The sequence below is a fragment of the Candida dubliniensis genome, chromosome R (assembly GCF_000026945.1).
Source record: "Candida dubliniensis CD36 chromosome R, complete sequence".
In the NCBI taxonomy this organism is placed as follows: Eukaryota; Fungi; Ascomycota; class Pichiomycetes; order Serinales; family Debaryomycetaceae; genus Candida; species Candida dubliniensis.
In genome coordinates, this window is record NC_012867.1 from 1,779,980 (window position 1) to 1,791,952 (window position 11,973).

Genomic DNA, 11,973 nt, shown 5'->3' on the forward strand with positions numbered 1-11,973 from the left:
GGAAACTCTAGGTGGCTTATTGTTTGGCAAACCCAAATTTCGCAACCAAATAATGTTTAGCAACGATACACTACTAATTAAGGTTACACTACCGCAATGGAAGGAAAAAAAAAAAAAAAAAAAAAAACAGAATCTAAAGAACACGACTACAATTGCCACACTGAAAAAAGGCAAATAGCTCATAGCAACTTCTTATTGTATATTTTTATGAAATTTTCTGTTTTAGTATTACTTGCCAGTTATTTAGTTGGTGTGAGTTCTCTGATTGTTGATACATCAGAGGAATTAATTTGTCCAGATCCTGAAAACCCTTTAGATTGTTATCCTAAATTGTTTGTTCCAACGAACGAGTGGCAAACCATTAAGCGAGGACAAGATATACCACTGGGGTTGCACGTTAGGTTGAATATAGATACATTAGAGAAAGAGGCCAAGCTAATGAGTACCGACGGAAAAGACGAACCAGTTCAAGAAGTGGTTGTTGGTGGGGAATTACAAGATCATTCGAAAGAAGCCATCAGTGAGAATTTACAAAAACTACATGAACGGAAACATCCACAAGTAAAACAGGAGCACGCTCTTCGTACAAAGGTTAGCAAGGGAGATTTAAGTAACTTTGACGCAGCTTGTCTGGAAGTTGAAAATTTCAAGCCACATGAGAGTGACTTGGAAAGATTGCATTTGGCACTAGATACTTTAGAAGAACTAAGTCATGACATCGAATTTGGTGTCAAATTGACTTCAGACAAGACCACATTTCAGAGTCTTCTCAACATTGCCAATAGTGTTTCTGATCCGAAAGTAACTGAAAAGGTGTATCGTGTAATGGGGTCTAGTTTGAGAAATAACCCTGAAGCAATTAGCAACATCTTGACTAATTTTGACAAGAGTTATGTGGATAATTTGTTTGAACACTTGCCGAATGAAGATGATGTACTTCAAAAGAGAATTTTGGGTATAATACAAGCTTTAGTGCAAAATAGCCATTTTGCAAGACAGTATTTTTCGTTTGATCACAGCTCTGGTTTAAATGATTTAATAGCTATTTTTCCCAAACTCGGGTCCAGCTCCAAGGCAAGGGCAAGCAATATTTTGGAGGATTTGCAATTGTTCCCTGCCACAAACGATAGAAGGTCAATTGAAGATCAAGATCCTGAATCTCAAGTTTCAAAATTCATTCAAAACTCGTTTGTTGGAAATAAACTCGACGAGAAAAACTTTAAACCTTATTTTGATCAACTAGTGAGTTTGCATGAGCTGAATAAGAGCTTGCGACCAAGTGGCGACTTTCTCAGTTGGTTGGCTGAAGAAGCTGAGTCACGTAAAGAGAACAAAAAAAGAAACGACTATTCCCAAGAAGACCAAGAGTTTGATGAGTACATGTTGCGAGCACGTCATGAAGTATTTGGCAATCCAATGGGATTAAGAAAGGCAATTGCTGACGAGTTGTAGAGGACATCCATAGATCTGTATCCGTTATATCGAATTAGATAGTTTTATGTACATTATCGTTTGTCTTTTCTTTTTTCTTTCTGAATCTTCCAATATTACATTAAAACTGAAAATAAAGTACACGATGATGGACGAAATAAAAATAGTTTTATTTCAATGTTTTTTTTTTTCTTTATGCTGTGATCTTGAAATGCCTATTGATTCGTTTAATCGAATAAACCGAAACCCATGTCATCATCAGATTCTTCAGCAGCTTCTTCTTCAGCAGCTTCCTCAGCGGCTTCACCACCAGCTGCAGCAGAAGCACCACCGGCAGCAGCAGCAGGGGCACCAGTTGGAACAGAGGATAATTTTTCGTTACCTTCAACAATCAATTCTTCAACGTTCTTACCGTCCAATTCGCTGATCAATTTTTCAACTTTTTCTTCTTCGATTTCAATATTAGCAGCTGACAAAACAGCTTTGACATCGGCAGCAGATGGAGTGGCGTTACCGGCATTAACTAATAATAAGTAAGCAGCTAAGTATTTCACTATATTCTTGTTAGTAATATGAAAATGATACAATTACATTTCATGATATATGAATAACCCCAAGATACATCTAAAAGTGGGACTATCAACATGCAGTGATTAACAAAAAAAAAAAAAGCGACTACTTCATGATGTCTTGCAAATAGTGTCAAATAAATTGTACAACTTGATTTGATTTGATTTGGTTCTCATAGTCGTCGTGAACCTGAAATGGGGTCATCTCTTTAAAATGGGCGATAATACTATCAAATTGAACCAATGCACTGATTTAAACTGTGCCAATACTATCCACATGTAATATCTCTTCATATATCAATCCTTGCTATTGCTGTTACATACTTGTTGATCTATACTGTTGTTGTCTGGTATAATGGTTTCTGAGATTTCAGTATTTTTTTTTTTCAAGTTGATTGAGGTTTGGTAAAGAGCGTTTGCAATGGGACTGCATATACACTTTAGGGCTATAGCCCTGTTGGCGCTACCACGTGGTTGTATTTTACTTTTGTGCATTCTTAAAGAACAATCAGAGCAACAACAAATTGTGTTTAATAATAGTCTGCATCATTCAATGGTGCTTAGTCTCACAGACGGTTTTACCGATTGTTATATGTATGATTGTTTGGTGTTTACATTTGCAGTTGATTTCCTCACAGCTCTAACGATGTTTCCGAAACTCGAAATACAAAAAGTCACCAAAGGTGTTGAAAAATGTGACTGCAATACACTTCTAATATGAATAGAGTCTCGCGTTGCTGTTGTGGTAACTCGCAGATTGGTGTTGTTCTTGCCTTATGTTGTAGACATTGAATTGATTGTTTTGGTAGTTTAGAAAAGAAGCTGTTATAAGAGAACATAAGACCTATAATGATATCTTGTTTTCTTTGTTGGCAATCGTGTACACTTTTACTGACTGCAAATATTAAGGGTTTGGTATTTTGAATATATACTGTGGCTCAAAGCTTCCTTGTTTTTTCTTGCTCTCTAATGAAGCTCACCGACAGAATACTAAAATGTGGGTGCGATCTATCACGAGTACAAACACAATCACCTAAAGAAAAAACGGGAACGACGACTACACCGAAAGGTTGTTTGTTTTTTTTTTTTTTAAAGAATCCATTCGTTGACATATACAAGAGAATGAGCATTAAACCGTTCCCAGAATTATCTCAAGAGCAAGAAAAAGAACTTGTGACTAACTTGTCACAATGGTCGCTTGGAAATGGGCTAGTTATGTACCCACCCAAATTTGAAGGTTTCCAAGCCAACGTTGCCCCAATCACGTTGTTCCCAACACCTATTCCCAAAACAAGTTTCCAACGTGCAGTCAACGTTCAAAAATTATTTAACGAATTATACATTAATGTGATAACAAAGGACGTAAAGTGGTTCTTATCGATCCTCGATGACTTGTCCAAACATGATCCCGAATTTACTGGAAGATTATTCGAGGTGTATCAAAGACTGAGCAAGATTCAACCATTGTCTTTAGGGTTATTTAGATCCGACTATATGATACATCAAGACACCAATGAAATCAAACAAATTGAATTCAATACTGTAAGTGTGTCATTTGGCGGGTTGTCTTCCAAAATCGGGCAATTGCATCAGTATTTAAACGGCACCGGACAGTATGACAGCAAGTACAACTACAAATATTACGATGATGAAGAAGAAATCCCTGTTTCAACCTCAGCAAGTGACTTGGCCCAGGGTTTGGCTGATGGGAATTTCTATTATCACAATGGAGAGCAAAATACTTCTAGTGTTGTTTTGTTTATTGTGCAGCCAAATGAGCGAAACAGTTTTGATCAGAGACACGTGGAATATGCATTGTTCCAAGATCATGGAATAAAATCAGTGAGATTAACTTTGGAAGAAGTTGAGGATCATGTAACTGTAAATCAGAACCGATTATACATTAAATCGACCATGGATGAGGTTTCGGTGGTATATTATAGATCAGGATATGCTCCTAGTGACTATGATGTTAACCCAGAAAAAACTTGGGCTGCTAGATTGCTATTAGAAGATACCTTGGCTATTAAATGTCCGTCAGTGTTGACACAGTTATCAGGAACGAAGAAGGTTCAGCAGTTGTTAACGAAAAAGGAGGTCGTCTCCAAGTTTTTGCCAAACTCGGGTGATCAAGAATTGAAGGAGGTGTTGTCGACTTTTGTTGCAATTTATTCGCTAGATGATTCAGACGAAGGCGAACAGGCTAGAAAATTGGCATTTGAAGAACCCGAAAAGTTTGTTTTGAAGCCTCAAAGAGAAGGTGGCGGAAATAATGTTTATAAGGAAAGCATTCCGTCGTTTTTGGAAAAATTGGACAAGCAAGAGTGGGGTGCATATATTCTAATGGAGTTGATAAATCCACCCACCCATAAGAATAAAATCATCAGAAACAACGAAGTCTTTCATGAAGATATTATATCTGAATTAGGGGTGTTTGGAACAACGCTTTTTAATGAAAAGACGGGTGAAATCTTGACCAACAAAAATGCAGGTTGGTTGTTGAGGTCTAAGTTTAGTAGCAGCAATGAAGGTGGAGTTGCTGCTGGGTTTGGATGTGTAGATAACATATATTTATATTAGATTCATACATAGAATTAGGTTAGAAGCAAAAAAGAGAAGAACGCCAAAACACACTTCACACTATCAGATGGTATTTGTAGCAGTCTTTGGGGTAGCCTCAGGCACATTAGTCGTTGGTTCATTGTGTATGGGTATAACTTGATCCTGATAAGTGACACTACTGGTAGTTGCAGCAACCGGGACGACATTCTCTGGCGTGGCCTTTTCTTGATTTTCAATGTCAACCGCCCACAAAGCAGCACCCAAAGTGTTGGTGAACATAAAAAACATATTGATAAATGGGAACAGCTCGAGCCAAAGTGCAACGACTCCGTACCCCATGTACGCTGGTCTGTTTAATTTGTGGATTGTTCTAATGTCGCTACGCAGAAACCCTTTCAACTTAAAGTATCTTGCATGTGCCTTTAGCCCACGTCTAGAAGATTGGAAAAACAAGACAATGATTGGGCCCACAAAAGGTATGAAGTAAATGCCGAAAAACGCAAGTAGCTTGAGCAAAGAGAAGGGAAAGATTGAAAAATCGGGAATTGCCTTGACATATTCTCTAGCCCTATCTCTAATGGGTAATTTTCTGTATCTTCTTAACTTCCCCATTAACATCACATCATTAGCACACTCTCTACTTAATACTGCGTCGTATGCTACCCTTTGTATGTGTGGCATCAAGGATATTGTGACAACAAATATGGACAATGTGCTCGCTTGCAGAATCAAACTGTACCAAGCACCAATCACCCCTAGTGGTCCCATTAACAATGTGTAGACAAGAGCTTGGGGTGGGAAGAACAATGAAAACATAATCAGGTAAATAACTAGTGTAAGAACCAACTGAGGTAACAATATGGTTACGTAAAAGGGCCAGATGGTGGGATGTGTTATGAAGTAGTACAACCCCTTTCTATCCTGTTAGTTGCTGAAAAACAATTAGCTTGGCAAATATTTTAACATACTTTAAAAGGGTACAAATAAGCTCTTGAGTTGATTATTGATATTAATGGTAAAGTCATAGACGTTATGGGGAATAAGTGTTGCAAAAAAAAAAAAAAAAATTATAGTTGAGAATTGGAAAAAAAAAAAAAGGTTGTATGGTTTTTATCGAAAAGACGAACTCTACAGGTAGTACGTGGGTTTCTGGTGGTGGAATTAAGCAACACCTTATTCTTAAAGTTATTTACTGAATAGTTTTTGTCTTGTTGAAGTATGTTGCTTTGTTGTCATTTTTTAGAAGAAAGAAAAGCAAAAACTTTATGATTCCCACCAAATTTAGCGCCTATTTGCAAACAAAAAAATGTACATTTGCAGAAGTCCCGAAAAAAAAAGGAAAACCCATTTATTTAGTACTAAAACAATAGACCAGCTACAATTCACAGAATATCTGCCGTTTAGTAATTTTAAACAGACGAAAATTAGTTCAACTGAACTAAACAAAATATGCTGAAAACAAATGTACATAAAAAATGGCAATTTTTTTGGGCATGAAAAGGTCCCTTGGCCCAGTTGGTTAAGGCGTGGTGCTAATAAGTTTTAACTGTTACGCCAAGATCAGCAGTTCGATCCTGCTAGGGACCATTTTTTTGCAACTCATTCTTTTTCCTCTTTCGAGGTCTAATGTTCATTATTAAACTACCACTATCACTGCAGTCGCCCTTGTCTGTATTCTTTTCTCTCTTTTTGTTTTTGTTCTCAAATCAAAGTTGAGTAGGGTTCCAAAAATAAGCCCCTCCCCCCAGTCAAGCTAACGACAAAAGTATCCTTTCACCAAATGCACCAAGCACTAAATATGCGGTCAAAACTTCTTGAACGTTACTCTTGCCTGGGAAGTTGTCCATGGTATGTAATAAGATATGTTGCTTTATGTTTGTCAATGGCAGATAATTTCTTAACTGCTTGATAGCTCACAGTAGAAACACGAAATCCTGACAATTCAACATTCAAAGCAGGTAGTTCCAACTCTAAAGTCGAATACTAGGAATTTAGAAAATATACTTAAAATTACATCAAAAACTAGGGTGCAAAACTGCACCATTCAACAGGTCCCTTGGCCCAGTTGGTTAAGGCGTGGTGCTAATAAATCTAATTTGTTACGCCAAGATCAGCAGTTCGATCCTGCTAGGGACCATTATTTTTTTCTTTTGCTCAAAAGCTTTACATTTCTCTTGGTTGTGTGTTCCACTGTCATGGTCATGTAATGAGTTTCATTGATTAATGTATTTGCATTTTTTTTTTTTTTTTGAGTTCATTGTACTATGAAGGTTTCTGCAAGAAACAGCTGGCTAAAAAGAGTTAAGGTTCCACTCAAGAAAGCAGTTTATAGTAATTCCTTGATGAACCGGATTCAACTTTATACAAAACAATGCAAAAGTGTGTATATATTCCCATTAAATACATCTACATTTGTGGAACACCCCAAAACACTTTTTAAAATAACAGTCTTTAACCTAATCTAATATATACATGTAAAATAAACAAAATACAGCTCCCAATTCCAGCTTATAAACGGAATCTTTCTGTTCTGTTCAATTGTCTGGCCGTAGAACCGTTTGTCTTTGTACGTTGACCTCTGACCGGGAAACCCAATGCGTGTCTGGATCCAGCATAAGATCCGATTGTTCTCTTCAACTTGATGTCATTATTTATTTTATGTTTCAAATGCCCTTCAACTAATAATTGTGAAATTTCTTTGTTCAAGTCCATGATTTGTGGCTCTGTTAACTGGTTCATTCTGCAATTAGGATATATTCCCACTTTAGCCATCAACCTTTCTGCTGTTTGATATCCTATACCAAATATCGTCTTGGCTAATCCTATACGAACAGGAAAATTGTGTTTTATTGATTTACCAAATACAACCACACCCATTTTGACACGCTATTGATTGTTGAAGTGTATGTATTGTATTGTTGTCTGTAGTGTTAGAATGGGGGACCAGAAAATTTTCATTTCCAAGTTACATACGAAAAAAAAAGAATGAACAAAACCTCGCAACTCAGCATTTTAAAAATGAACAGGTTGCACGCACTATATGTATAGATATCAACATTTTCTTCCGTTTTTTTTTTTTTTTTTTTTTTTGAACTCTGAGGTATTTCGAGGGTTTACTTTGCTATAGTACTACATATCCATATTGCTGTATTTACTTATATTGAGTTGACTACCATGAGTTTTATGCCAAGTGGATCCAACCCAGAGACAGCTTCATTCACATGCAATACGTGTGGTGTTAAGTTTATCAATGCAGAATTGCAAAGACAACATATGAAAACAGAATGGCACCGATACAATTTAAAGAGAAGAGTTGCAGGTTTACCCTCAATCTCGGCAGGGGTATTTGCTGAAAAGATTCTCTCTCTGAAGCATTTGGCAAAAAATGAAAACGAAGATGAGTACGGGTTTTATGTGGCCACGAGAAAGAAGAAAAACGGAGAACGACAACTCACCAAGAAGTTTCTAAAATCTCAGAAGAATAGAGGTAGAGCAGAAGAAGTTAAACTTATAATAGACGGTGCGAGGGAAGCAAGCCCCGCAACCTCTCTCACTTCCGAGTTTTCAGAGTTTTCCTTGGGCGACTCGGATTTCCATGAGATTGAATCGATAGATACAGGCTCCGAATTAAACTACACCGAAGAGTCTGATTTTACTGATTTGGAAGGGGAACTATTATCAGATGAAGGAGAGGAGAAGGAAGAAGGTGAAAAAGCAGAAGAGGAAGTAAATAATGGTGATGTGTCGTCGGAGGAGGTAGAGCTGATTCCAATCACTCATTGTTTTTATTGTGGTTTGAACAACCATGAAATGGAGAACAATATAAAACACATGTTTAATAGACACGGGTTGTACATTCCAGAAAGATCCTATCTAGTTGATCCAAGTGGTCTCTTGGAGTACTTGAGTGAGGTTATCTCATTAGACTACGAATGTTTGGTTTGTGGGTTTGAAGGTAAGAATTTGGAGAGTGTTAGACAACATATTGCATCCAAGGGCCATTGCAGAATACCATACGAAACCAAGGAAGAAAAACTGGCTATTTCCCAATTTTACGATTTTTCAGTAGAGGATGAACCAAAAACACAAGCCAAAGAAACCACGAAAAAACATGTTGCGTTCAGCAATGAGTCACAATCGGAACAGTCTGACGAGAAGGATAGTGAAAGACATACTGAGGATAACGGAATTAATGACAATTACGAGTTAGTCCATATAGATCAATCTGGGGTTGAACTTACTACGCCCGCAGGTTACAGAATTGGCCACCGATCAATGCAAAGGTACTACAGGCAGAATTTGCGGATGCCAAGAGAGCCAACAGCAGCACAAGCCACACAGGCATTGGTCGATAGAAGACTTGCTCCAGGGTTGTCACTTCACTATGCCACAAAACAAGAAAAGGAAACAAGAAGAATTGAAAACAAAACTAGAAATGATGTGGAAAGAAAGAGGAACAAGACAAGAAGAGCCAACTATCAAAAACATTACCGTGATGAGATTTTGGGTACTTGATTGTAAGTTTGACATTCTGCCCCTTTGGCGAAGTGAAAAGTGTGTTCATTAAAGGTACATAATACTATACAGGGTTTAATGCATGTATGTATGGAGGCCAGCTTTGTCGCAAATGATAAATTTTACCATTTCAAGTAAAAAATAGAAGACCGAGAAATGGCCAGACTAAGAGAAAATATGTGGTTGCACAAAACCCAAACTACGTGTTGTCTTTCCTCAATACGGCTACAGTGGTCCCACATTCCATGACACATTCTGCCTTGAGACTTTGAGAGGGTTGAAGCAACATAGCTCGGTAAAAGGTTCTGCTTTTTATGAGAGACCAAGATTCTTGATTCAAGCTTTAACTTTAAATAGTTCACATAGTTTCTTTTTTCAAGCAGTAATTTCAACACTCAACAGTGAATTAATTACTAGCCCAAGCACCAGTGAAATGTTAGACCTCTTGACAGTATGCTTTTGCCCGAGATTGTCCAGTGGTATATGGTCTTGGACATTATAGTTCAAGCACCAACATCAACTCTTCATAATTTACACATTGGGCAGCAAACACGACCTTTATGCATGGCGAGATAAGGTGCAGGAAACAGAACACGAAAGAATGTTCCATTCAATTCTCTATCCAACCATAGTGATATTTTTACAATCATTACCACATTTACAATATACACATTGAGCTTTATTATATAACTCGTTTATTATTATTATTTTCTTCTTTTTTTTTTTTTTTTTTTCCTTTTTCTTTTTTGCAAGGTTTGTTTTTCTAGTTCATTCTACTTTCACATTTGATAAGATATTCCCAGCGGCAAATACATTAGCTTGAGAGCCTGACCGTTCCATAAGATTAGTAATTTTAGTATTGTATTTTGTTTAAAAAAAGAAAAACTGATAGGAACTCCAAACTAAAATTATACACCAATTTCATCACTTGACAAGTATCATTTTCATTTTTAATATCGTTACTACCAGTTTATGCTACATCAGAAGATAACCAGTTTCCCGGGTCATGGTTAGAGAAACTTATTTTTATGATATACTATCAGTAAACACATCTGCAACAACAGAAGAAATCTCCAGATCATACAAGAGACTAGCATTGAAATGCCACCCCGATAAGACGAATCATGATCCAGAATTAACTGAGAAATTTAAGCAAATGACACGAGCTTACGAAGTTCTACGAGATCCAAAACAAAGAGATGTGTATGACAAATACGGAGAAGCTGGCATAGATGGCACTGTTCAAGAGTCTACAAGTAATACGATGACCTCAAACTCCCGCAGTCATAGAAGAACACACTCATTTGCCACTGACATATTTTCCCAAGTATTTAATGATATAAACAATATGTTTTCGGCACATAATGCGATGTTTGAAGGTGCACAAATGTCTGGAAGGTTCTCGGGATTTCCGAGTAACCAGAACATGAAGAAGCACGTACAGCCTTTAGGTGAGCCACTAGAGAGCACTTTGATCCACGGGGAAGACATATTCCACACATGCGAAGTGAATTTAGCTGATATGGTGTATGGGAAAATAATCAAGCTATCTCTACCAAAAAATATGAAGTGTGTGCAATGTAATGGGTATGGTGGAGTGAACCCAAGAACATGCAAAGTATGCTCGGGCTCAGGTAAAGTGATGATCACATACTATAATCAGTTTTCACGATTCCAACAAAGTGGTAGTTGTGCTACATGTCAAGGAACTGGGGTGTTTATCGGAGACGCAGACAGATGTGTGTACTGTGACATGGGGTATCTAGAGGGCACAAAGATTCTCAAAGTTGTAGTTCCACCAGGTGCAAGCAGCGGTGATAGAATAATTCTTAAGGGTGAAGCAGACGAAGGGAGAAATATAATACCAGGAGATGTGGTGATCCAATTGAAGCAACGACAACATCCGTATCTTGTGCGGAAGTACAACGACTTGTTCATGGATCATGTAATTGATTTGAAAACAGCATTGCTAGGGGGAGAGATTGTTATTCCAGACTTTTTGAAACAAGGCCAATCTTTAAAAATATACATCAATGTGCACGGTTACAAATCACTTAATAATGAAAAGGTTCACGCAGGAGAAGTTGTCGGTAGTATAAGATCGGGAGAGCCGAAGTTAGTGAAGGGATTGGGTGTGCCCATCAACAACCGGATTCGCAACGGTATCATTGTGCAAAACCCATTACAAGGAAACACCGCTAAGCAATCGATGTTTGATTTAAGCAAGTATCCCCGTGGGAACTTGTTTATCAACTTCCACGTTAAATTGCCTCGCATTGAGAATTTTCTGGAAAATGATTTAATGCAATTGAACCACATTTTCAACAATATCCCGACCAGCAATGATATGAATGATGACCATGGAAATATTATAGAATCGAACTTGGCGAGCTTGCCAGGAACCAAGGGGAATCCCATAAATTTAGAATCAACACCCGGTATGTCTGAAAGCCCCTCGAGAGAAAGTAACAGCTCAATCAAACTAGATTTCAGCAGCATTGGTATCAATGATGAGACGAATACCAAAATCAGAGATAACGACCCCCACCCTTATTTTGAAGAAGCACAGAATAAAAGAAGACGGTTTGAGAACGACTTGGGTCATGGAATAGCTAACCCAATATAGTAGACACACAAACGATAGCTGTGAATTGGTCTGTCTTGGGCTTGTGCACAAGCATTGAGCTTATGAGTATGCATTACTGTTAACTCTCGGTATTTCTTTTATCCAAGTAACCTGTTTCTTAGTAGAATTGGTTTCTAAATATTTATAGTTATCTTTAATTAATTTATTTCGATATATGAATTACCAACTGTGTGTGTACCGTGTAGAAGCCATGCAAAAGTGGTCTCAGAATTGTTTTGCAGAGGGCGACACACCATGGCAAAAAAAAAA

At 37.5% G+C, this 11,973-nt stretch overlaps 7 protein-coding genes and 2 non-coding genes across 9 annotated transcripts; 6 read left to right on the top strand and 3 right to left on the bottom strand. All coding sequences in view use genetic code 12, as the record gives it.

Moving 5' to 3' along the window:
• Positions 1-207: 207 nt before the first annotated feature.
• CD36_33940 (ER chaperone/ER translocation nucleotide exchange factor, putative) lies at positions 208-1,452 on the top strand (the record flags this gene model as incomplete). Its single annotated transcript, XM_002422285.1, has 1 exon — positions 208-1,452. One exon carries the CDS (start codon positions 208-210, stop codon positions 1,450-1,452), a length of 1,245 nt encoding a protein of 414 aa, XP_002422330.1.
• A 206-nt stretch (positions 1,453-1,658) lies between these two features.
• Positions 1,659-2,325, bottom strand: CD36_33950 (60S acidic ribosomal protein P2; the record flags this gene model as incomplete). The annotated part of the gene is made up of 2 exons (XM_002422286.1): positions 1,659-1,984; position 2,325. Coding segments are annotated over 2 exons (327 nt in total).
• Positions 2,326-3,122: 797 nt separating this feature from the next.
• CD36_33970 (glutathione synthetase, putative) lies at positions 3,123-4,580 on the top strand (the record flags this gene model as incomplete). The annotated part of the gene is made up of 1 exon (XM_002422287.1): positions 3,123-4,580. One exon carries the CDS (start codon positions 3,123-3,125, stop codon positions 4,578-4,580), a length of 1,458 nt encoding a protein of 485 aa, XP_002422332.1.
• Positions 4,581-4,643: 63 nt separating this feature from the next.
• CD36_33980 (conserved hypothetical protein) lies at positions 4,644-5,587 on the bottom strand (the record flags this gene model as incomplete). The annotated part of the gene is made up of 2 exons (XM_002422288.1): positions 4,644-5,474; positions 5,531-5,587. The coding sequence occupies 2 exons, from the start codon at positions 5,585-5,587 to the stop codon at positions 4,644-4,646; spliced, it is 888 nt and encodes a 295-aa protein (XP_002422333.1).
• A 475-nt stretch (positions 5,588-6,062) lies between these two features.
• On the top strand, positions 6,063-6,149 carry tRNA-Ile (AAT). Its single transcript has one exon. It is a non-coding gene; the product is annotated as a tRNA-Ile (tRNA).
• A 463-nt stretch (positions 6,150-6,612) lies between these two features.
• On the top strand, positions 6,613-6,699 carry tRNA-Ile (AAT). The gene has a single exon. It is a non-coding gene; the product is annotated as a tRNA-Ile (tRNA).
• Positions 6,700-7,070: 371 nt separating this feature from the next.
• On the bottom strand, positions 7,071-7,439 carry CD36_33990 (putative mitochondrial 37S ribosomal protein SWS2; the record flags this gene model as incomplete). Its single annotated transcript, XM_002422289.1, has 1 exon — positions 7,071-7,439. One exon carries the CDS (start codon positions 7,437-7,439, stop codon positions 7,071-7,073), a length of 369 nt encoding a protein of 122 aa, XP_002422334.1.
• A 297-nt stretch (positions 7,440-7,736) lies between these two features.
• CD36_34000 (zinc finger protein, putative) lies at positions 7,737-9,077 on the top strand (the record flags this gene model as incomplete). The annotated part of the gene is made up of 1 exon (XM_002422290.1): positions 7,737-9,077. The coding sequence occupies one exon, from the start codon at positions 7,737-7,739 to the stop codon at positions 9,075-9,077; it is 1,341 nt and encodes a 446-aa protein (XP_002422335.1).
• Positions 9,078-10,083: 1,006 nt separating this feature from the next.
• Positions 10,084-11,703, top strand: CD36_34010 (DnaJ family protein chaperone, putative; the record flags this gene model as incomplete). Its single annotated transcript, XM_002422291.1, has 1 exon — positions 10,084-11,703. The coding sequence occupies one exon, from the start codon at positions 10,084-10,086 to the stop codon at positions 11,701-11,703; it is 1,620 nt and encodes a 539-aa protein (XP_002422336.1).
• Positions 11,704-11,973: the final 270 nt, after the last annotated feature.